The sequence below is a fragment of the Falco punctatus genome, assembly GCF_963210335.1.
Source record: "Falco punctatus genome assembly, chromosome: 10".
NCBI classification, from domain to species: Eukaryota; Metazoa; Chordata; class Aves; order Falconiformes; family Falconidae; genus Falco; species Falco punctatus.
The window spans coordinates 24,973,100-24,998,585 of NC_137590.1; the positions used below are offsets into that span (position 1 = coordinate 24,973,100).

Here is a 25,486-nt window from a genome sequence, read left to right on the forward strand (position 1 = left end):
AATAGACACGCCAATGGCCTACCCTTCACGCAGAAGTCTGTTCAAGTGTATTAAAACTTTCTGGCTAGAAGAATCGGACACCGTAATCTGCGCCCATGAAACTCATCAGCTGTGCATTCAGCAAAACTGCAGCAGCAGCCCATGTTTAAGACACAAAGGAAGAATGTCCGTGCCCAAGGTAGAAGTTAGGATGCCTGTTTGTGGTGTATGTGAACAGACTTACCAAAGACAGCTGAAAGGCTGCTATTAACCTGGACATGGACTAAAGATGCTTCTAAGCAGTACTGAACACTTGACCATCACCATAAACTAATCGGAATTTTCCACCCAGTACAGCCTGAGAGGAGGTAGTACAATTCCCTTTTTTTAACAAAAAAAAAAAAAAAAACAAAAGGGTAGTAAGAATTATTTCGACCACACACGAAGAAACACACGAAGTGGTTTGTTTAGCATTGACTGTTTTTTCTTTCCATTTTAAGGATGTTTTAAAGCATTTAATAGCAGTATCATCACCCATTATTTGTATTGGTTTTCTATTTGAAAATAGAAATGCTTTTCTTTTGCAACTTATCTCAAGATTTAAATTCTTGCAACTAGATTAACATCAGTATCAAACACCATATCATTCTGAACAGAATTTCCCATTTTGCAGCACTGGGCAAAATAATCCAGTAAATTTAGAAACTACCCATAATAATAATGAACTACATATTTAAGCCATCTTGCATCATCGGTTCCCTAGCAGAACACATTAATGAGTGATAGCACTAATCAGAATGCACTAAAGCTTGATATTGCATTTCATAATTAGAACAATTTTGTCAGTCATTTCAGGCCAAATATCTAAGACAGAAAATTAAAAATATTGTAATAACCAAAATCTCAAACCCTTGTGGGATTTTTTTTCCTTGTTTCTCATGAAAGTCATTTTGCTTGTGTATCTGCATTTCTCTGCAGTCCTCACAAGAATGGCATCATAGCATGAGAACCAGAAAAAAACCCCAGCTGACTAGCAACAAAAGTAGAAAAAGGCTCTCCAGCTAGAAACCTTTAGCAAGGTACAAAATTCATTCTTATATTGCCATCATTTTCCAAACCAGATTTCAGCTATTCATTTTAGATAGCATTTTACAATTGCTCTTGAGCCTATTTATATTCTTTGACTACTCATTTTGCTCTGCAGTTAAGTAAAAGACACTGGAAAAAGATTAGTAATGATATTCTCACTGGTTTACTGAAAAAAACCCAAAACCTGAATATACTCGATGTAATTTGTTCTTTGCTAAAATTACACCTCTGTGGTTAGTTACTGAGTTTTCCTATTAGGTCACATATACTTAAAAACACTGATATCCCACTGGTTCATTTTCCTGACATTATCTCTCTCTGTTTAAGGTTTTGTACAAGAACATATAGAAATGCCTCTCCAATGACTCTCAGCTACCCAAGGGAAATTCAGTTAAAAATGCATGCTGATACAGACTGGAAAAGAAGCAACCCTCAAGAAAGAAGGGTGGGTTTAACAGATGATCATTTTGTCTTAGGAAGAGAAAGTCATAGCTAAAGGAAAAGGGAAGACAAATCATCTGAATTCTGGAGGCTGAGCTTTCCTTCTTTCTTTCTTCCCCCTGAGGAAAATGCCTGCTGGCTATGTACTCGAGTCCTTCCAGAACAAATCATATTGGTCTTCTCACATTGCTGGAACAGTTGGCTGTTCAGTGACAAAATCCTTTATTCTTTGAAGTGCATACAAGTGAAGGTTGCCTATTCTCACAGCATCGTCTCTCCTACAAGTCCAGAGTCTCTGCAGAAGCAGGAAAGACTGAGTGGATTAAGGAGCCACAGGCAGAGCATGGCCAAGCAGATTCCTGATCTCTGCAGCTCCTCAGAAAGTCTTCCCTTCAGGGTTCCCCCTGGCCAGACTACAGGCCCCTGTAGTCATGGAGAAACCACCAAATATGTTCTCCTGGTGGTGTGCTGGCCAGCAAGGAGTGCCAGAGCCTTTGCAGGAATGCATCATTTCTGAGTGGTTCACTATCACTCATGACTAGTTGGAATCCATTCAATTCGAAAGTAGCTCCATGGACTCTTCAATGAGTGTACGCAATATACACTGCTTCACATGACAGTAAGAAAGAGATTATGAATGGACCTACTAGATATTATCTAAATCACTGATTATTTTTTCATAATTCCATGTACAGTACAATTTAATATTTTATGGTGGTGATGGCCAGTTCACCAAGGGGTTTTCAGTGAATCACAGTATACAAAGCAGTGAAAAATATCCAAGTCTCAAAACTAAGGCTGTATATGATCCCATCACTTGCCTCTAGGGAATAAAGCTTTAGAACAAACTCTGCATTTATAAACTAAATGGAAAAATTCCCCACGAACTTAACAAGAGCAGAAGGAATTAGCAAGTTAGATGAGAAACTCTGTGGTAAATTGAACTACAGCATTAAAACTCAGAATTTTCTTCATTTAATGCAATACCTTCTTTGTATAGGCTGAAAAGATAAAATATTGAGTACATAAATCTCAAAACAGAAATAACCACAGGTGGCTGAGAACAAGTGAATGCTGTATTTATACAAGTACAGCATTCAGCAAGCATTTGTAAATATTAGTCGGTCATCAAGCAGGTTCCCTGCACTCTAGTACACCCAATTCATGCTGCATAATTACAGGTTGTTTGCGTGACATCCGGTGGGGAAAATATATCACATCTTATATGAAAAATACAGAAATACTTTCAAAAAGTAACAAATACTAGTGGAACAGGATCATGATGTCCTTTTCATAACAAGTAGCCTCATATCAATAAAATTCAGTCATCCTGAAATAACAACTATATCAGCTCTCCAGAACAGAAAACAAGTAGGTATGTAACTAAACACAGTTTCCCAAGGTTTGTGAAATTCAGTTTCCTTCAGCTCCTTGTGTCTATAGAAAATACAAAACTCAGGTAATGTCAAATGCATGTAGATGTTTGCTGTTAAGTAAATCAATTTATCATTTAAAGATTTGACCAAACAGCCTAAGGCTTTCCTTACTGAGCGGCATTTTATACATGCATAGTCCTAATCAAGTTTTTGGTTTAAAAAAAAAACAAAAACAAAACAAAAAGCAAACAAAAGCAAGAACCAAAAAAACCAAACCACCCTAAAAAACCACTCTTCCATATGGATGTCCTTTTTCATTTTAACTCAAATTTAATTTAATTAAAATTTAAGGAAAAATAATCACTTCAAGAAAACATTCCACAAATCTACAAATGTTATGTTCATCAGCTGCTGAGCAGGTGTAGAAAAAAAACTATCTGTAGCACAATGCAATGACATTTGCAGGGGGTTTTATTATCTTAGGACAGGAAACAGTAGAGAGACATTCCAGAGTGATCCACAGAAATATCCCTCCCTTGTATTCTGGGCCAGGCTGCTCCAGGTCCTGAGCAAATTTCTGAAGAACTTGCTCAAATACCTTGCATTGTACCATGTCCTGTATGAGCTGTGTCACATTAACATAGTCCTGATTCCACTTAGGTCTTCAGCACTACTGACCTCCTCCCTCTCCCAAAAACAAAGGCTCCTTTTATACAGCCTTTATTAAAGTCAGTGGTATGAACAGAGATGAGGCCAAGCTCCAAAACTTTGATTCCTATGCATCTCTCATTCTGGTTTTTCAGAATCAGGTTCTGCCAATTGCTATAGATTTTCATATCTTTATAAACAGGGATCTTAATCTTGCAGAATGTAATGTCCTGCTTGGTGCCTACTTCTATGTAAGAATGTATATATATGTATATATTTACAAGACTATTTATATTGTTCATTCTTTTTATTATTGTTATTATTTTTGTTTGTTTAGCATGGAGAGCCTGCTCGTCTGTATGGTGTGGGGACAACACAATTTTGAACGTTTCTGTCTTAAGTATTTGAGTAATAACATCTAGTAAAACAGAAACATGATCTACCTTAAGTTATTTCAGGAAAGAATACTATCCACAAATCTAGCAGGAAAAGAGAAGGGTGTCTGCACTTCCACAAAGTTCCACAAAGCAAAGCTTCTCCACAATCCGAAACACCATGGGTTACTGCAGAAGCAGAGTAATTCCTGTCGAGTTCTCCTTAATCCTGGGATTTAAATGCATCTCCCAAGTATGTGAAACTCATTATCAGTGTGAAAAAATATAGTCTCTGATACTAGCTATATCAGCTTAAGAAATCTGTCCTCAGCATTTCTTCTTGCACAGTGTGTGACCCGACAGCATACAGACTCGGAGCAATGCAACAGCACATTTTTCTGTTTGAACTGAGCAGCTGCTTCTATTGAAGCAGCAAACTGCAAATGGCATCGTCAGGCAGCTTTTCCAATTCACTGAAAGTGGGACTTCTCCCACAGCCCTTCCTTCTAGTGACTGTCTGCCACTGACATACAAACCACAACAGCCCTGCCTTAATAGCACGCATTTACAGGACATAAACTGCCTATTTATAAAAAATCAGTTCCAAATGGGAAAAAGCTTTTAATCTTTTACAGTATAAAATAGCAGTCATTAAAAATAGGCAGATTCAAGATACAACAATTCAAAGGCTGGAAAGGATACAATAATGAATCTGCCTTTGGAGGCAGCTGCGAACCTCCTGAACATGACATTCTTAACAGTAGTTATTGAAAAACAATAACGAAAAACCTCTTAACTTTGCTCACAGCCCATTGAATTTGTGAAGTTTACTGTCATTCTGGACTTTGGACTTATTTACCACAGAAAGTCAAAAAAACTAAGGGCTCATTACAGAAAAAGGATTCAGAGAATGCTCACAGCACTGCAGCAAACACTGGACATTCAGAGAAAGCTGAAGCTGAAGGAAGGCATTGCAATATATTGATTGCATCTTTTAAGGCTTTTAATCCACACAATTTGGAATGGATATTCCACTTCATATTTTCACAGCTTATGACTGTTCCTCCCTAGGACTGCCAATGAGCTAGAGAGGCAATGAGGGTGGTTGAAGGCTCTGTGCAGAGGCAAGCCCTAGAAAAGAAGTAGAGTTTTGCTTCACGATGCTCACAACTTAAACCTTGGTGTTAGGTCTGACAAGGACACTGGACCTAATACCAACATCTGCTACAGTTTCAACAGTGACACTAGCTACTGAATCCACAGCCAAAAACTAACTGGTCTCAGCCAAGAGATTTAAAAAGTACTGCATGCGGCTCTAACACCTTTCTAGATGTCAGTCCAAATCAGAATATCATTAATTATTTCCCAGTTTCCCAGTAACAAATGACAGCATCTTTGGGACCCATCCATGCAACAGCTGAAGAACAGCTTTACCTTTGCAGACATTCTGGCTTATCAGCAGAAGCAAGCTGTCTATAAAAAGCAAGTAGCAACACAGTTTGGCAGAAATAATTGTAGATGTACTGACGACAGCAACGCTAGCAATGTAATGCTGAAGAAATAAGACCTGGGGATGCCAAAAAAATCAAGAGTAGCAAAAAAGCTCAACCATTTCTCAGTGTTTAAGGGTCTGAAAAAATCATGTTTTCAATTTTAGTTGGAGCAATACAAACCTCGAGCTGCAACTGCATTTTAGTAGAACAGATCTAGACCTAATAAATAAGGTTAACAGCAAACGCAAGGCTCATGTCAGGACCCAGAGCACTCTAATAGGCCTTAATGACCCTCACTATCCTCACCTGGTGCCCCCACCCACAGTCCCCGCCTGTGGGTCCAGGAGCCCCATTTAAATCTCGTCCTGTGCCTTCAGCCTGTGCCTGAGCCATGCTGCAGGACTGAGCTGCACGCTGCCCCCAGGTGCACCCACCAGCCCTGCCCTGGACAGTGAGGTCCCAGCCCTGAGGGCTGCAAGACCACACTCACCTCCTGGCTCCTAGGAAGGACCCAGACCTGCTGCTCCCTAATGCTTTCATTTGTTTGGGTTTTGGTTTTTTTTTACCACCTCAAATTTCCATTCATGCTATGTGTGTTCTCAGTGTTAGTCTGACATCAAGGGAAGTTTTTGGGGCATAGAACTGATGTCAAAAGTATTAGGATGAAAAATACAAAAGCATTAAGTATAATAAATAAATATAGATAAAAAAATACAAAGGTGTTTAGACAATGCTATAATCTAAGGTGCCTGACTATTAAGCAAACCTTTTAAATCACATATATTGATTGTTTCATGTGCCAGTACAACCAAGACTATGCTTGAAAACGTTGTGGATTCTCTTGTCACTTCTGTTACATACAGTTTACTCTGGTCACTTCTATTAAGTATAGTTTAAAACTATGGAAAACCACAAAAATCAAAAAAGCTGAAATATACCTTGCTGTTTCCTCCCAATGAAACTAAATCAGTCAAGCCATAAAGGCAGAAATTTTCAAATGTAATTAGTAATCTGAATGTCTGAATTTCTGGGTGCCCCAAAATGACACAATTTAAAATGCACTTTTTTCTGCATTGATACAAAAGTAAGTCTCTTTACAGTCATTCCATTTCACTTAAAAATTGAGTTGTCCAGTATCACTAACCAATTTTGGAAATAGTTTCTTGTAAAATAGATCAAGGAGCAACAAATTAGTACCATTTCTACTTATTAGTATCTTTTCACTTCTCCTACGTATTTCAAAGCTAGGAAAAATGCTAATCCTCATTAAGCTATGAGTAACAAAAAAATATTTTACCAGCCAGAGAAAAAAATTTTGCCTTCTAACCTACTGAATCATCATATCACTTATTAGAGCAGATGTTCACAAATTAAATGGCACCAAAATAACAATTTCTTCTGGAAGATACTCAGAAGTGTTAAATCTTGCTGTTCTTCTCTTTTACTGAAATCCTTATAGCATTTTTGTATTTAATTTTGTGATCCATAAGTCCTGAATAATAACAGTGCTTATAAGTAACTAAAAGAAAGAAATGTATACAGAAGTAAATCCTGAAGTATAAATTGCTATATAATACCTCTACTGTACTCACTGCCGTAGGACAGATTCTTGCTGAAATTATGTTTATCTGAGTTTTTCATTTGGCACACAGTAGCGTATGACGATGCCCTTTAAACATGCAATCAAAAAACTCTTTTCTACCCCTTACTTGTGACGAAACCACATTTTTCTTGGTGTATCTGCAGTTAATATTTAAGAAAGACTTTAACAGAAAAGCTACTGTTCCTTAGCCTCCTTCAACCTGAAAAATATGCTAGATTTCTGCTTTATAATAATGCTTTGCCACTTTAAATGCAAAGAAGGATCATCTTCCTTCATGCTTGACACCCAAAAAATATTCAATGTCTTAAATTCCCGATGAATTCAGGGCAAATCAAGTGGACCTTGAAAGTACAAGCCCATTAATGAAACAAAACTTATCTACCCTGAAATGTACAGTCTGTGGAATGTATAATTTGTTGTAATACAAATAAATTTTATTGTATTTGGACAGAAAAACAAAAGGTACCTGTATTTCATATCAACAGTCTTTTGCAGGTTTCTATATTCAGGCTGACTGTGCTATTCAGGCTCCACTGTGCAAGAAGAAACTGTCACTGAATGACACCCTGAACGCATTACAAAGCTGTACCAACAGGGAGACAACAAAAGGCAGAAATTAATGTTCATTCATATAGTGGATGAACCACATCAAGGACACATCACGGGCTCTGCCTGAAAACAAGCCCTCGCTGATTTAAACAGAACACAAGTGAGAAACATGGTTGAATCTACAGTGCAGGGCAAGCACATACCACAGTGCATCGAGCAGGCCTTGTCCTATTGTACAAGGCAGAGGAGAAAAGGGAATGCTGTCTCCCCATGCACGTGGTTGGATCTTTTCCTGAAGGATATCGTGGGGTGTTGCTTCTCTACAAATGAAGACAAATATGCAGTGATGTACTCTGGAGCATCCCTCCTCTACAGCAGAAGTCTGCATCATAATCATGTCAATATAAATACAAACAAGCAAAAGCAATTATCTTCTTGGTTGCCATACGCTGCAATACTAGGCAAAGCATGACCTAGTATCGACACAAGACATTTTAGATTACTTCAGTGCAAGAAGATTGGACCCAAACCCAGCACACTTAAAATAAATTAAAGGAGTGATACTGAGTAGTGCTCATTTGATTTTCTGAATTGAAAGCTACCCTTCATGTCCAGCATGATCATTTCAGAGACTGTGTATGTTCTCCCACTGAAATGGCTTGTGTGTTAGGACTAAATAAATAAATAAATAAAACCTTAGCTTATTCTGACTGTTAAGAACAGAAAAAATATCTATCTAAAATTAAGGATGCCTTTGACATACTTCACTGAATCTATCCATCCATCTCTTCCCTACTCTCAATATACACATGCCCCAGGAATGTTTGAACAAGAGATTAAAACCAGAGACGCCTAAATCTATCTTGAATATGTGCTGCCACTTCCTACACTCCTTGGGGAATCACTGTAATACCTGGGAAACCCGTTCTACCACAGTTTTCCTTTTGACCCTAAGCAAATCAAATCACTTGATTCCAGCTTTAGGAATCATTTTGCAACCCAGTTCCTAAAGAAATGAATTGAAGCCAGGTATCTAAAAATAGATTTTGTGACTGTGGACCCAAGTCCCTCTGTAGCTTAGGGACTAGCAGACTGGAGCCTTTGAGACCTCCCTGTCTGAAGGGGTTACATGGTATTTCAGAGAAACTAATTTAAAAACTGTTTCGCACTCAGATAGGATCCTTGTGGTAGGAGCATGGATTTACCAGACAGGCTAAAAACTTCACAGTACCTTCTCCCACCCCACTTGGTACTGCCCGACATAACGAGTGCCTGCCCAGCTGCGCAATGCAGTAGCAGCAGCAGCAACCAACCCAAGGCACAGCTGCTGCTGCTCCTGAGACCAGAGTATCTGGAACAGACACAACACATGCAGTACCTCTCTTGCAGTCGCAGATCACAGTTTCACAGAGCCACAGAATGGTCAGGGTTGGAAGGGCCCTCTGGAGATCATGTTAGTCCAACCCCTGCTAAAGCAGGTGCACACACAGCAGGTTGCACAGGGTCACATCCAGATACATTCAACCAATTTGCTCCCAATTTCTTTTCAATGGCAATACCACAAATGCACAAGTCAGGGGGGAAAAAAAAGGTTTTACTTACCTACTTTCCATCAATTAGAATATATTATCAGATTTTGACATGTAATTTCAGATTTTCTCTTCTTTCCTTTTTATACACTTATATATTTATTTTCCAAAGGACCTGTTGCAGAAAAAGGTCTCAAGGTACACTATAATTTAACAGAAAAGGATTAAAAATAAAAATTAATTCAACCATCTAGTACATAACACTTTAATGAGTTTTCCTTCAGTATTAACGTCACCAGAGTTCTAAATACACAGAAAGCATGGTAGCAGTATGCAAAGTTTCATATTTGTACCTGGTTGCCAGATACAAAATATTTATTCACTTTAACCCAGAATTAATTTGTCAATCTTTTCTCCACTTTAGGTGATATATGTAGAAATGAGAGAATGTTCATTTTTTAAAAAATTGCCAAATTTTCTACAATTTTTTCTTTTATTTTTTTCTTTCATTTTTTCTTTGTTTCAGAGGTACACAAATACGGCAAATCTATAAGATAGATCTGATTCACTCCAAAATCAGAAGCATTTGATCATTTAGTTATAGCAACAGTACAATGCATACCCTGTCCCATGTCTAGAGGCGATATGGACTGTCATTTAAGTTTATATAATGATTAGAAAAATACATAACTTATATGCTGAGTATTATAGATTTAAAAAAAAAAAATCTTTGCTTCTATTTGTTACTGTCTCGTGCCAATTAATTAAAAAAAAAAAAAAGTAGGCCTGTATTTATAAGTGGACATACTGACAGTAAGTAGTAATAAGAAAGTAGTAAGAAATGTTAGACAAAGCTAGTCTAAAGCACCATGGATAGTTCATATTTAATTTGAGGACTATCAATAAAGTGTGAAGCTTATGCTAAAAATTAATTTATACTCAGAATTAGTTTTACGAGTCCAGGATCACCAGAAAGACACAGGTAATTTTCTTCAGTGCTGTGTAGGAAAGACTTGCCATGAACTAGCCACACATGGAATAGACTATGTGACATTTTACTCTTTTTTCCCTAGTGCCTTGATCCTACATTTATCCAAATATGAAGAGAAAGTATTTCATATTCTCGGGTAGTAGCACTGATTTTTCATATCCCTAGTCAAATGACTCTCAACATCTGAAAGCATACTTGACAGGAACTTTCCATGCCAGGAGTTACAAGCTAATAATCCTTTATTCAAGGTTATGCCCTGATCCCAAACTCCTTGCAAACCAGTATTATGCAAAATCATTTTTCACATTCCAAGCTATTTGAAAAGTTTTACTGACTGAAAACACACTCAATTCCCGATTTTTTTATGGCCATGAGGTGTTCATAATGCCTATCAGTATCCCCAAACACCAAGAACACTATTGTCATTAATTAGATGTAATCATGATAGCAGCAGGTTTTTGACTGCCTTGATCTCCCAAATTTATTCTGCATTACATGGATGTCACAGAAATGGACCCTACACAACAAAACTATGTAAGCAGAACAATTCTCCTTCAAACACTAACAAACTACACTTTCTACCAAAGTGAATTGACCTCTTGTGAAATCATTCTGAGAAAGCTTAACTGAACACCTTGACAACTTCACCAAGAACTTCATAACAAGGTGACCCAACACTTTTTGTGATAATTTTCAAGGAATCAATGTAACATCAAAAAACTCCATTACTGTAATAAAGAAAAGAAGAAAAAATGGATCTCTAAAGCCAGGCATTAAATCCAATACTTCAGTTGTGAAAACTCTCTCCTTACGAGTTTGGCCTTGGTACTTAAGATTACTATAAAAAGACTTACAAATTTCTTTAAATGAGTGCCACTACACAGCAGTTAAGTATCAGCCTATGTATGAAGTCTGATTTGATACTGCTGTGATTCCATGAACTCTAATGGAAATCCTCCAAATTTTTCACTACTGCAAGTGAACCTGAAATATCAAAATATCTCATTTTGCATTATTTTTAGCTGAAATGTATGTCAATGTGAAATCATTTGAACTACATCAGTAGGACTAAAATGATCCCTAGTGTAACTCCATTCACATCAGTTACATCAGGAGTGCATTTCACCATTATAATTTCAATGTAAAATGCCCAAGTGATGATAAAATTATTTTGCTGAGAATTATCAGTATCCAGGAACACTGGGAAAGCTCTGACAGAAGCAGTACTAGCGATTTGTAGTCGTAACAGCTCAAATACAGCATTTGTCTGGCACGGTTTCAGCCAAAGGAACACTTAATGGAAATTTCTGTTTCTTGTTAAGCACTTGGGATCTTTGGGCTTTAGCACGTTAGGGGTAGGACTTCGGCATTTTCAACCTGTGTTGTAACTGACTGTACTGATGGGTAGTTGAATAAGCAAATTATAAACCAGCCCAAGGAAAGGTATTTGCTTCCCTTCTGGAATACACAGTTCTTCCGGCGATTCAGAACAGTCTGCCAAACTGACAGCACAATCTAGCATTAAGCTATAGTAGTTCTTATATATCATGACGGAGTACGTAGGTTTATTCACTGCAGGAGGCAGAGCAGGCGCCACCATCACCTGCAGCCATGCCCCTGCAGTACCACGGTACGTAGTGCTGGCACACCTGGAACAGTGCTCTGCCAACTGCTACGAGGTCCTAGACTAAGACCTTTTCCTTCAGAGAGTCAGGTGTGTGTTATGTATGTGCTATGATCACAGCATAATGGCCACACTTGTTTTAAAATAAAAGGTTGTCTACTGGTAGCAGAATAGCTGAACAACTTGCTGGAGAAACTGGGTAACTATTTAAGCAGTTACTTCATGCTGAGCTCCATGTCCACAGCGTGAACATATTGTATAAGTTACTCAAAGAATTTTCTTCCTTATTTCCATTAGAGACTTAAAATTAAACCTGTTGCGAATCATCTCCCTTTTCAACCAGTCAATACTGCAAACACATACTAATTTTCTCCAAGTTCTTTATTTATCTAGTTAGTATTTCTTTTACTCCTACACTCTTGCTGTAGTCCCTGGTATTATATGGTGTCTGGTATTATACAGACCTACTAGCAAGCTAGCTTACAAAAGAACCCTTATGCTCTTTACATCGTTAACTACTAGCTGTTAAAGAAACACTTTCAGTTACAGATTTTTACCAGATTTTACAGAATGCTTATCCTCACTGCCAATAATTGCCTCCGTGGAAAAAAGGATTTGGCTCAGGTGAGCTACAACGAAATGCAATGTTCAATTTTGGCAAATGCCTATGCATAACATTACTGAGTTTCATTCAAAACATAGTTGGAATTAGTATCACACTGAAAAGGAGCGTTGTTTAATGCTTCACATCAAAAATACAGCGAAGCCTGCTCTAGGATTTTAAACAGAAGTTTTGAACCAGGGTTCAGCACAATCCAGTCATTTGTGTGCGTCTTGGTTTTTATTAGTTCTTCTGCAAGGCAAAAGAGGGCAAGCAGTGAAACTTTTTCAAGAGTCAGTTCACAGAAAATCCATGAAGGCAAAAATCAACCATTAAAGAAAAACCTACGTCTATGGTTCTGTTCAGTATGCTGGAAGCTGCATACAACAAACAATGCTTATCTGATGGGTTATGCACAATGTCGTGGTGCCTGGTTTGGACTGTTTTTATTGTCGCTTCTCAGCTCCAGAGCTATAAATCAGTCACTAACTAGTTCTCCCCCTGCATAAATCCTCTACTTGGTTTTAAATGAATATTGCAAAACTACTATAATTCAGTAGTGTTGGTAAGCCCCTTTTTCTCTCGCAATGGCCTGTCCCAGCCCTTAAAGTGCATATGCCAATTTGGTTCAAGTTCTATGATCTGGAATGTTCCACAGTGCCTCTTCAAAAACAGTTCCAGTCTAACTGTGCCTTCCCTAGGTAATTATAAGTCTGAAAAAATGCCTTTTTTGAAGCTATTATTTATGTTATATGCAGCAATATCTTACCTATTTCATTCTAGAGTCTGGAATGTACTATAGGCCAGACAATCTTTACCTACCTTCATCTCCTAGGAAGGGCAATAGAAGATTTTGACACACAGTAAAATACAGCTGGCCTAAGGATCAGTGAAAAGAAATCATGGAATGTTTTCTCAAGGACTGCATGGGACCCAACACATTCCTTTTGAATCTCAGAATGCCTCTTTTGGATCTTAAACACTGCTTCAAATACACATGGATGAAAGCTGTAATTAAGGGAAAATGCAGCACCAATAATAGCACGTTAAAAGTTAGCGATTCTCAACTGTCAGTACTGTAACAACTGAATATCTCATTACTTCTACCTTCTCCTCCCATACACTGAATTTCTTCAATGCTGACAAAGTGCATGTACTAATCATAGACTCTGCATGTTAAATTAACCAGGAAAAAGATACAAATTAGGTCGGTATTTCTTGAGGGCATCTGTAGAAAACACTGATTTCAAATAATTTTGATTATAAAATTTTACTTCACAATCCTTTTCCAGACCACAGATATTCATAATTAAAAAGAATATGGAATTAACATTATGTTAGCTGTTTTGCCATCAGCATCACATAAAGAAAAAAGAAACAATAAAATATGATGCAGAATTCACTCTTCCAATGATTGTCATTGAACTATTACATTAGTAAACATTCACAGTATGAAGTCTCTTTCAGTATATCTCCAGCATATAAAGTAGTGCAAAAAAGCATTCCAGTCATTTTGCCTTTGCAGTCAGACCAGGTTAAATGATTCTCTTACTTCATTTCGCTCATTAATAGACAACAAATGCTGCAATGCCTCCAAAGAGAGTTATAAAAATAAACAATTTCTGGAGGGTCAGCAGCCTTTTCAAAGTAAATTTCCAGTTAAAAACAAGCATTATAGATTTCAAAAAAAAAAAAAAAAATTAGATCTATCTTCTGTAGAATATCTTTTTACAATAAATTTACCATTTGAAAAACAATGACTATGGTATCCAATGATTTATGGTAGCTGCTATTAAAGCACTGATAAATAGATAAGTGACTACCAAACTTCATTGCTTCTTACATAGTAAATACCTCTGAATGCCAACTTTTACCACAGAGCTGTTATTAGTGATGTCGACAGTTCATGCACCCACTTTAAAACTGACTTGGTTTTAATAATTTTTTCAGCCTCATGTGCAAAACACTTGCATTCTAATAAAAATATAAAGTCTGAAATTATATCAGATCTAGCAATCCCTTCCTCAAGTTATACCACTTACTTGATATGTAATACAAGTTTAGCAATGCTTTTTATTTGTATTTAACCATTAAATGGCATACTACTGTATGCTGTGGACTCCTGCTTGCATATTTCATTATTTTCACTGCACTCTTTAATGCATAAATATATTTGGAAATGTTCAAAATTACACATCAGTTTCCAGAGAATTTGAATTTACACAGTTTTTCTTCTCTGACTCACTGCTATTCCCCGTGTCCTGACTTTTTTTCTCCTTTACACAAAGAGATTCTTTAACTCCTTCTTCCATCTCCAAATATTCTGATTTATCCTCTGTGGATGAAGATGATGAGCTTCTAAATTTCTTCAGTAAATTTGTTGGGAGGTAAGGGCAACTGACTGCATTTTGCATCAGCTGCGTTTGTTCTTCATTCTCAGTCTCTCTGTGGTAGAAATAGTTAAAATTGGAGACAATCACTGGCACTGGTAAAGCAATGGTTAACACTCCTGCAATGGCACACAGGGACCCAACTATTTTCCCACCCACAGTTATGGGTTTCATATCCCCATAACCAACTGTAGTCATGGTCACTACAGCCCACCAAAAGGCATCTGGGATGCTTTGAAAATGGGTGGCAGGCTCATCAGCTTCTGCGAAGTAAACAGCACTGGAAAACAAAATTACTCCAATAAAAAGAAAAAAGATGAGGAGGCCGAGTTCCCTCATGCTGGCCCTGAGTGTATGACCCAGGATCTGCAAACCCTTGGAGTGCCTGGAGAGCTTGAAGATGCGAAACACCCTGACCAGACGGATGATCCTCAGGATGGCAAAAGACATAGCCTGTTGACCATTGCTGCCCTGCTCCTGCGCCAAGTCAGTGCCCAGAGTAATGAAGTAAGGCAAGATGGAGACAATGTCTATGATGTTCATGATGTTCTTGAAGAAGTGTGCTTTGCTTGGACATGCAAAGCAGCGCACTGTAAACTCGAAGGAGAACCAAATGATGCATACTGTCTCCACAATGAAAAAGGGGTCATTGAAGATAGTGTGCTCCCCAGCATCCAGGTGAAGTGACTCATTGGAAAGCCCCTTCCCTAAGCTCAGGGACATGATGAATTCTTTGTCATCTCTGAACTCTGGCAAAGTCTCCAAACAAAAGATGACGATGGAGATCAAGATGACCAAGACAGAGACAATGGCAATGCCTCTGGCTGGACTGGAGCTCTCCGGGTATTCAAACAGCAGCCACACCTGCCTCTTAAACTCATTCTCTGGCAAAGCTTTGTCCTCTTCCTCTTTGACAAACCCTTCATCCTCCCTAAACTTGAGCATGGCCTCCTCCCCAAGTTGGTAGAATTTCACCTCCTCAGTGAAGATGTCAAAGGGTACATTGACTGGCCTCTTCAGCCGACCACCACTCTGGTAGTAGTACAGGATGGCATCAAAGCTGGGCCGGTTCCTATCGAAGAAGTATTCATTCCTGAGAGGGTCAAAGTATCTCCCTCGCTTCGCTGGATCACCCAACAATGTCTCCGGAAACTGAGCTAATGTCTTCAGCTGGGTCTCAAACCGCAGTCCTGACACGTTGATTACCACACGCTCACAACACTCGTACTCACTGTAGCGAACAGAGCTGTAACCCCCAGGGCCTCCACCATCATCAGGTGGCTGGTCCGAGTATGAAAACTCATCCTCCCCATAGTCATCACTATAGTAGAGCTTTCCTTCTTCCTCATCGTCTTCATCCTCATCTTCATCCTCCTCTTCCTCCTCACTCAAGTCCTTGAGTATTCTCTCTTCGGAACCACTGAGAGGCAGCAGCTCAGAGCAGGGGAAGGAGGCCCCGCACTCCCTACTTCCCAAGTGGTGGCTCCTCTTTTTCCCTTTCTTCCGCCTCTTACCACTCTGGCGGTGGGGCATGCTGCTGCGTGACGCATTCCCACCATGAGAGGAGGATGCACCTCGACTCTGCTCCTGATGGTAGTGGTGATACGGTCCACCTCCACCTGTTGCCCCACCTTCTACTGCTGCTGTTGCTGCTGCTACAGCTGCAGCTGCTGCGGCTCTCGACTGTGCCAGCCGCTCTCTCTCTCGGGCCCGAGCCTGGACCACATATCCATAGGGCATGTGGCTGTTGCACCCAGAGCTATCTGCACTCACCATTGCAACCTCCATTTTGCAATGGCTTTTTTTTTTTTTTCAATCGTTTAATGCAAAAAGGTTTTGTTTTACTTACAGCATAACCTTAACTTTCACCAGAAAGTTCAAAGCCATTTGCTTTTGGAGGACAGTCCCTCGGACACAGAGCAGAGCAACACAGTTGTAACACTGAATCTAAGCTTTGGAAAACCACAGATATGCATTTTCTTATTGTCCAGAATGTTTGACACAAACTACTGTTTTGCTAATAAGAAAAGATGAAACTCGCAAATTGAAGGAGGGAACAGCTGCAGCCTTGTTCTTTCATCCACCAAGCCCCTTTATTTTCATTTATCTCCTGTGGCTATCACAGATCTGATCAGAATCATGACTACCTTGCAGGCTACAAAGACTGCATTCATGAGGAAAAAAAAATGCAAATCAAAGGGTACCTGCTCTTCACAGCTGGTCTTAGTTCATCATTGCAACCAAATGCAAAGAGTCTCTTTCCTCATAATTCGTTCCTGGTAGTGCTTTGGCCTAACAATCTTAATGCCTAATACCGTTACTCAGGGAGCTGAAGTTAATTCCAGCCATCACTTTGTTTACACAGTGAGGAGGTCTTTGCAAATCCTTTCTTCAGGCTCTCAACAATGTCTCAAACCTGGGAGCAGCACCCAGGGCGTCAGCAGCAGTGGTAAGAGGAGGAAGAGGAGGAGGAGGAGGAGGAGATGAAGACTGAGAAACTGGCTCTGAGGTCCCCATAGGACATAAGGGAGTGGATTGGTCACCCTTTGGTTATGGTCATGCAGAAGAAGCACTTAACCTGAGGCACATGCACAAACACACAAAAATAAACAAAACAAAAAGGGAAAAGATTGGATTGTTTTCCTAAAAGGACATACCGATCAAATGAAACTGTGTCATCTATTACCACGGTATTCAAATCTTCCCCTACCCACACTATTCACACTTCTACATTACACACACACCCACATCACATGCACAGAGATTTTGAAGGACTCTGTGGGTATGGATGTGGGTGGGTATGTCACATATATAGAGACAGAGATACAAAATCCCCACCCATATAAGCACTTGCATCCATACACAAACACATGCATGCTTCTGAAACACCAACACATATAAACAGTAATAAAAATACTGCAATACATGGTGCATTCATATCTTTGAGTACATACGTAATAGATACACCTACATACATCTATATGAAATATTAGAGAGTAAACGTATCTACACAAAGAGCTTTTGTTACATTTGTCAAAACACACAAGGTGCAGGAATGTTAACGTTTTAATCTGTAACTGAATTGTGTTTCAATCATAACGAGCATCTCACTGAATTAAATTTGGAAACAGGCACGTACAATGCTCACTGAAGTGAAAATACTGTGATGTGATATGTCAAGAAAACACAGCTGCAGGTGCACTGAAGCAACATCAACATGCAAGCACACACACAGAAATACACGCTTCTACACTCCCCCTTTAAAACAGAAGCCTCCTTTATAGCTATATCTATTAACACATGAAAGAAGGTGAATATGAACTGTTAAATGACGCTGTACTTAAAATCATACCTGCGCGTCATGCAGAAAGAGATCTTGAAAACGCTGTTATACTTACTGTTCCTAGGCAGAGAAATAGCAACGCTGTTCTGGCTAGTGTAAGGATCTGGTGACAGCAGTCCTGAGGAAGGGGCTACGCCAGCTGCTCTACAGTTGCAGGTGCGTGTGGTCAGTCAGCACCACAGGTTGACGAGTTCTCTCTCTCCCTCCTTCCCAGGTGCAGCAGGAGCACCCAGAGCGAGCCAGCGAGGCAGCCGGAGCGGGGGGTACCCTGCACAGCCACGGGCGCTGCTGCTCGCCCAGGCATTTGCAAAAAGGCAAGGAGCGAGAGTCTCGTTCCAAAAGGGAAAAGAAAAAAAAAAAAAAAAAAAAAAAAGGCGGCGGTGTGTTTGTGTGTGCGAGACAAAATGAATGGATAAGCGCGGTCACTAGTCTTTCCAAGCCCAGCTTTGGCAGATTTGTAAAGCAATGCGAAGTAATCCGTGTAGCGAGCCTGTTTCCACTGATGGGAGGACGGACGGGTCTCGCTTCTTGCGGGGTCTCCCCCCGGCACGTGCAGGCGGCAGCGGCTCAGCCAGCACCCGCCCGCATCCTACACTTGTTGTGCCGGCTGTGGGTAACGGTTACAAAAAATTAAAAATAACCCCCAAATCCAAATAATTAGAAAAAAAAAAAAAATACACGCCGAGGGAGAGGAGAAAGCCCTCTCTAGCAGCCGCGTTCCGTGCCCGGGTTCTTGCAGCGCCGGGCGCCGCCGGCCCAGCCCTGTTGCTCGGCGGAGCCGCCGCCCGCCCTGCCCGCACAGCGCCGCCGGGGCACAGCGCCGGGGCCGGGCCGGGGCCGCCGCGCCGCGCTCTGCCGGGCCGCGGGCTCCCCCTGGCGGCCGCCTCCCGCACTGCGCCCCGCCCCGCCGGGCCCGCCGCGCGCCCTGGCCGAGCAAGCCCGTCGGTTATCCACGCGAATATTCCGAGGTGGAATAACGCACAGGCTGGCTCGCACACCCTCGCGCTCACAGCCCTGGCTGCCGTTTTGGTGCGTTTCTCTTAAGGAAGAAAAAACGCGCCGTCGAGGTGGCCCAGGAAATTTCAAAACCGGGTGCAGATCAAGTTTCCCAGAAAAAGGAAAAAGCCACCCCCACCTCCACTTGCTGCTTCGCTCACCCCCAACCCTCCAGCAGCACCAGCAAGCCAGAAAACAATTCCCTCCGCTCCCACCCAGCACACCCAGGCCAGCTGCAGCGGTCTTGCAAATGAAGCCAAATGAACTTTCACTCATTCTGTACCAGTACAGAGAAGCGCTAGCTCACGAACGGGTTACGGCTCTGTGTTTGGTAGAGTTTTAACACCTCCTCCAAAGATGTCAGACCTGTGCCCACCTGCCCGCTGTCCGTAACGCAAACACTGTATAAACTGGCTGTTCCACCTGCGCCTAGGAAATCCAAACCGCGACCAATTCCACCCCCCGCAAGCGAGCGCCTTGAAGATGCAGCTTGGCTATCTTTGACATCCCGGCTACAATTCCACCGTCTCAACAGAAGCCGAGTGCAGGCACTACTACTTAACATGGATATGCTCACAGCAAGGACAAACCGAGAGCAGCACTCAATCCAGACACTTTGCCTCAAGCTGTCTGCAGCTGAAGGCAAATCCAACATGTGCAGCAAGCAGTTTAGGTATTTTTTTCAATGCCTAGGTCCACTCCTCCACAGTCTGGAGAAACAGAGAGAGCCTGGTGACCCTTCCCCTTCAGATCCCCAGTGGCACAACCCAGATTATCCACGTTACCTCTCCGTCTCTGCTGCCTGCAGCAGTTGGTGTTCATACTCTAATCCCATTCATTTCTGTAGGTGACATATGACAATATTAGGGAGAATGAAGGACCAACCAAATAAATGTACTAAATGCCAGGCACTAAATCAGTTCATAAAGATCTTGCCAAAAGAACTGTGAAATGTATAAATGGCAGAACATATCTAACCAATTTTTCAACAATCACAACCCTTCAAGTTCAATAGTCAATATAAAGACATATTAAAAATTCCTAATGTCATCCCAAATGCCATTAAAATACAAAGTGGTCTCATCACAAGAGCAGTTCAAAATTTTGATGCTCCTAGATACAATTTTAAACCATTCTACAAATTAATTTCCAATACCAACACCCATATCCTTCTGCAACTTGGCACAAGAGGATAGCAAAGACAGGGATCAAGACCCTATCACTGTTTAGTCACAAGGACAGTACAATGCCATAAAAATAGAAGAGAGATCATAGATATGCTTTTTGAATTATTAGAAACACCTAAACTTATTCCTACTTCAGTAAAATTTAATTCTAGGGGGATTTTCCAGAATTCAGTCACTTCAACAGAACACTTTTTAGAGAATGCTTTTCATCAGTAGGACCTGAATTTTATTTTTTTTTTAAATGAGATGTTTCGAGGGCTTGGGACCTAAAAAATTGCTTATCTAGCTTTTACTCTTCTTCCAAAGTTTCCGATGCATTTTCTTGTAATTGTCTCATGCAACTGTTAAACTAAAAACTTCAGTGCATATCTGAGTATAAAGACAAGTTGAAACAGATCAATCCCTTTGGCATGCCTTTTTGATCATTACTATTCTTTTCTTCTTCAATAGTGAAAGCATATTCTTCAGCACAGATAAACAAATTGTGATGTATGAGGGGATACACACATAATACACCTAACACTGATCATGGGAGAAGCAGGATAGCTTTTTTGTACCTTTTCTAAAATCCATTCTAATGTGATAGAGATCACGTAACTACATGCAATTCAATCTCACTCAGAGGTCTTATTTGATCCAATTTTAAACTGATTTAAAAGCACAAAACAAGCTTTAAGTATTTACAGATGAATACCGTGACTCATTTCATTCAGCTTTGTATTTTCATAGTATTCAAAGAGCAATTTTTATTTAAAAGATATTGCATTCCCTCTACTCCCTCATATGCATAAGGGGTACTATTATTGGTAGAACAAAGAGAGAATACGTATATGTCATTATCTTCAATAGTACTATACTAAGAATAATATAGCATAGCAAAGGATAGGTAAGGTGTGCCATCACAGAGACATTATTGCTCATCCACATATACTGTGCCAGAAAAAATCCACAACGATTTAATATGTTTTCACACAAAGGGAACACGAGATTTTTAAAAAGCCTAACTTACATTGCTATGCCCAATATTAATTTATGCTATCCCCCAATTGCTGCAATTCACACTGGCAGAGTCTGGCCTCCGTCCAACACTAATCTTCCTGCTGTAATCAAGAGTTCTGTGCAGCAAATAAGACTGCACTACAGCTCAGTACTTATTGTACTTTTAGACCACGAATTATTCTATTTCCCTTACAGTCGTCTCTTCTTACTCTTCTGCTCCTTCCTATGCTGCTTCATTATCATTTCGATTAGTCTCTCAGGGCAGCTCAGCCAGCTACCCGTAAAATCAGGAATTCCTTTCAAAACAAGGAAAACACTGCAGCAGTGGGCACTCTGGACAATCCAGTGGCCAGGGTATGGTTACTGTAGCATTTCACATGGGATGAAGCACAGTTCAGAACATGCAGTTGCTTTCCACCCCACCCTGTTCTCAGCTGATTACAGTGCTGGAGACCCTTAGGTACCAAAGTAACAATGAATTCTTGCCTCCACAACGAGGTTTTCTCTCCTAGTGTTTATATCACTTTAGAGAGTTCATATTTTGTTCACATTTTACTAACCATGCTCAGTAAGACAACCCTGTCAAAGAATCTGGCTCAAGTACTCTTCTTTTGAATATGACTGGCACTACTTAATGAAATATTTAGCAGAATAAAATACAGCCTATCCTCAGTTAGTTCTTATACACAACATATATGAATAGCACATCTGTTCATTACTTGTACTGGAACAGGCTAATCCAAGGAAGTTGACACTCCAGAGAACAGCAAGCCTTTTATACTTTCTTGGGAAAATATGCAAAACCGTTGCCATTTACCACTGAGTTTAGGATGAATAGCAGTAAAAACACTGATGATATTTATATGTGGAGAATAATTTCTTGTACCAGAGTATGGACCTACTCAGAAACTAGGATAAAAATACCACGTATGGTTTATTCTTGAACTTGAATATTTCTCTGTTCATTCTGGGCAGACAAGGACTCACATCAGCCTTATTCTTGAAATCAACAATACAAAAAAAAAAAGTATGGAAAGAAAGCCTCTAAATGTGGAACTGTGTGGAAATGCATTTTCTAGAGGGCTGCTGCTGAGAAGGAAATCGGTCTGGCAGCCAGGGACTAGCTAGGAATCAAGAAATTAAAATATGTATCACAAAGGCAACACAAAAATTTCTCTAATACTGTTGTATATATGGAGACACTAAAAATACTTTGGAAATGACCCTTTTGAAGGAGACCTGCATTTCTGGACATTAAGAATCTTTTACAGTAATGCTTTGGAGAGCTAAGGTACAATTAACACAATAAAATAATAAACCCTGTATGTCAGATCTAACCTGTTGAATGAATTATCCAGCCTGTTGTCTCTTCTTCAGAGAAACATGAAATAGTGTTCTGGAAATCACATGCAGCCCTCCCAGTGCTTCTCCTCATGTTGAAGCAGAGCTGTCACAACCAGGTGAGGGACAGGATTACAGCTGGAAACACTCTTTTGCTGTTTATGCATCAGAGCAGACAAAGCTGTAAGATATTAACCAACACAGCCTCATTAGCACAGCCCAACACAGAGATCCCAGAAGTGGCACCTCATCCCCGCAATCCAAATGAATAGTTCGCATATACAAATCCAATATAATCTGTAGAGAGCTGATGTTATTTTGTACACTGGGGACAGAGAAACTCCTGAAAAAACCCTGGTTAAAAGTACCTCATTTCTACCCTATTCCTACCCCAGGTCAGTAAAAAACTTCTATCAGCCCCTAAATTGAGAGAAATCTTGTGGTTCTCAGCTGCAGTTTACTATAGCAAATTTCCTCATATCTGTGTATAAAGTGTAGGAACTCTCATAGTGTTATTAAGTGCCTCTGGGCATTGCTTCACTATTGAGCACAAACAGGGGCATGACTTCTCACATGGAGACCAAAAACTAAACCAGCTGTAGTTTATGAACACAATGATCATTCATGTGAGATCCTGAAAACTGAATTAAACTTAGCTCTTTTAAAAATTGTGGCACTATATCCGTGTCAAAATTCTGTGTCAGCAACTAGAACGTGGAAATTCCAACCTAAATGTTAACCTCAGCATGGAAGCCTGAGGTTGTTGCTAAACTCAGAGAGTTAAGTAAATGGATCTAAGGGTCCAAGCACTTCAGTCAAACACAGATCAATTTCTTTCCTATATTGAAGTCAAAAGCTTCAATGAATTGTTCAGGATTAGGCCTGTGTAGCTAACTAGTTGGAACTGGAACCTTTAGCACACAGCAGATAGCTCTGTATCCTGCAGAGCAAGTATATAATTTATTTAGGAACAGCTTATCACATTCCCGGTGTGGATCTGTATAAAAGGCACACAAAGCTATTAGACATCTGAATCCAACAGAAATCAAGTTGAAAATGGACTTTCATTTTTGTCAACATAATTCTCTAAACTCATTGACTAAAAGAGCCTAATGCTGAAGAATCTGGTGAGGTTTCTGATAAGCTCAAGATAAGCTATAAATCCCTCTGTACTAACTGAAAGAGCCTAACCTACCTAGGCTCTTAGATTCCCTTACTTGACTCTCAGCACTTAACAGCACTCATTTTATGAATACAGTAGTGCTTCACACGAAGGATTGTTGATGCGTCAGTTGTGGAAGCATCCTCTGCATTAACTGTGCTGTGAACATTTGGCCTACTTTGCATCAGCACCTCAGCATACTATGAAATGGATTAATCAATGAATAGTGCACACAGCCACCAGACTAACAATACAGCAGTTTCTATCCACATGTAAAAATAATAACTTGAAGCTAGAGTGAAGCTATTCCCTAAACAACAACAACAAAAAAACCCCCATGGTCTGTTAGCTATGTTGTGATGCCATTGTCCTTCTAATCTGTTGAACATGCACCCTCTTCAATTAAATAATTTTAGATCATTATACTTATAAAATAAATAAATAAATAAATAGTAGTTACAGTTAACTCCCTTCTGATTAAAATGACCTTTACCAGGCAAACTCGTGTTCAGTAATGTTCATAAGCAGTTTTAATAAAGCAAAAGACAAGTGAACTAACATAAAAATCCGGTACATCTCTTACTGGGACAATCTTATCCTCTCTGCCATGCATACTTCAGGTAGTTGCCTTTAGAAATTCTGGGCAATATTTGAAAGTAACATTTTCCATTTTTCTCTTTCCTGAAGAAAAATAAAGAATGCTGAGTTTCTCCAGACACTTTCCTTAAAACAGAGAATGAATATTTCAGAATGAATGCAGTACTGATGAGGGTGCTCTACAGACCAAGACTTATTCATAGTCAAGCAGCACAAAAAGCAACAAGTTACATTTCTGGACACTATTATGTCTCTGTACCGGCGTGGTAGGAGAGGAGGTTCTGCAATTATTTAATGTATCCTATGGTGAACAATAACACGCTTCTAAAACTCCCTTGGCACTTTAGTAAGAGAACTGCACTCAGAGATGCTGTCATTGCTGATAGTACTGAAATTAAGTAAACAAACCAAAGCTACTTTGCTCTGAATAACTTCACTTTCTTGAGAGTCATTAACACTGGGACCTCAAAACCAGCCCAAATTCACTCACTTCAGTTCAAGATGAATTTTAAGCAAAATTTCTTTTCCAGGTTAGGAAGGAGCCAAGTGAATCTCACTAACACAAAGTTTGGCTTCATCTTCACAGTCTCTTCCTAATTCAAATTCAAATGTACAGATCCACATTATTTGTCAATACAAGTATTTATCAAAATCGTGAAGTTTACCAATTTAACCACTGCCAAGAATTTTCAAATGGAAGGTGTTAAGAATGACCTACAATGGTTGTTCTGACAAAGTGATTGGATTGCATTAAACAATGCAGCCCAAGCAAAGGCATTTGAACAATGTAAATGTGTGAGCACTACACCTAGAGCTTAATTCTACACTCAGACCTCATTGGTACAAAGTGATTTACATATGTCTAGCAGTCCCCCCTCTTTTCTGCAAAGGAGGAATTTATACATTTCTGGTCCCCATGTATGTCACCTAACTCTCAGTTCCCTGACGGTTTCCCTTGTACATCCATGGAGTTATTAAACAACAGAACATGGTATCTGAATTACCTGTGGGAGGAAAAACATTACCCCGAAAAATACATCATGCTTTAAACAATCTTTGCTTTCATTTACACATATGGCATGAATTCCAACTGTGATTTAGAAACAAGGCAACAATACAAATTCTTTCTGTGAAATATATCTTAAAATCTTAATTTGCACATTGCTTTTGTTGG

The 25,486-nt window shown here is 39.7% G+C and overlaps 1 protein-coding gene across 2 annotated transcripts; it reads right to left on the bottom strand.

Moving 5' to 3' along the window:
• Positions 1-374: 374 nt before the first annotated feature.
• On the bottom strand, positions 375-25,165 carry KCNA4 (potassium voltage-gated channel subfamily A member 4). Of its 2 annotated transcripts, XR_013930744.1 has the most exons (3): positions 18,086-25,165; positions 7,756-17,265; positions 375-7,586 (listed from the first exon to the last, which is right to left on the bottom strand). XR_013930744.1 is itself a non-coding variant. In XM_080404434.1 (2 exons), the coding sequence occupies exon 2, from the start codon at positions 16,473-16,475 to the stop codon at positions 14,487-14,489; it is 1,989 nt and encodes a 662-aa protein (XP_080260560.1). In that variant the 5' UTR covers positions 16,476-17,265; positions 18,086-25,165; the 3' UTR covers positions 375-14,486. The 2 variants fall into 2 exon arrangements, 1 of the variants encoding a protein (XP_080260560.1); XM_080404434.1 differs by having other exon boundaries at positions 375-17,265.
• Positions 25,166-25,486: the final 321 nt, after the last annotated feature.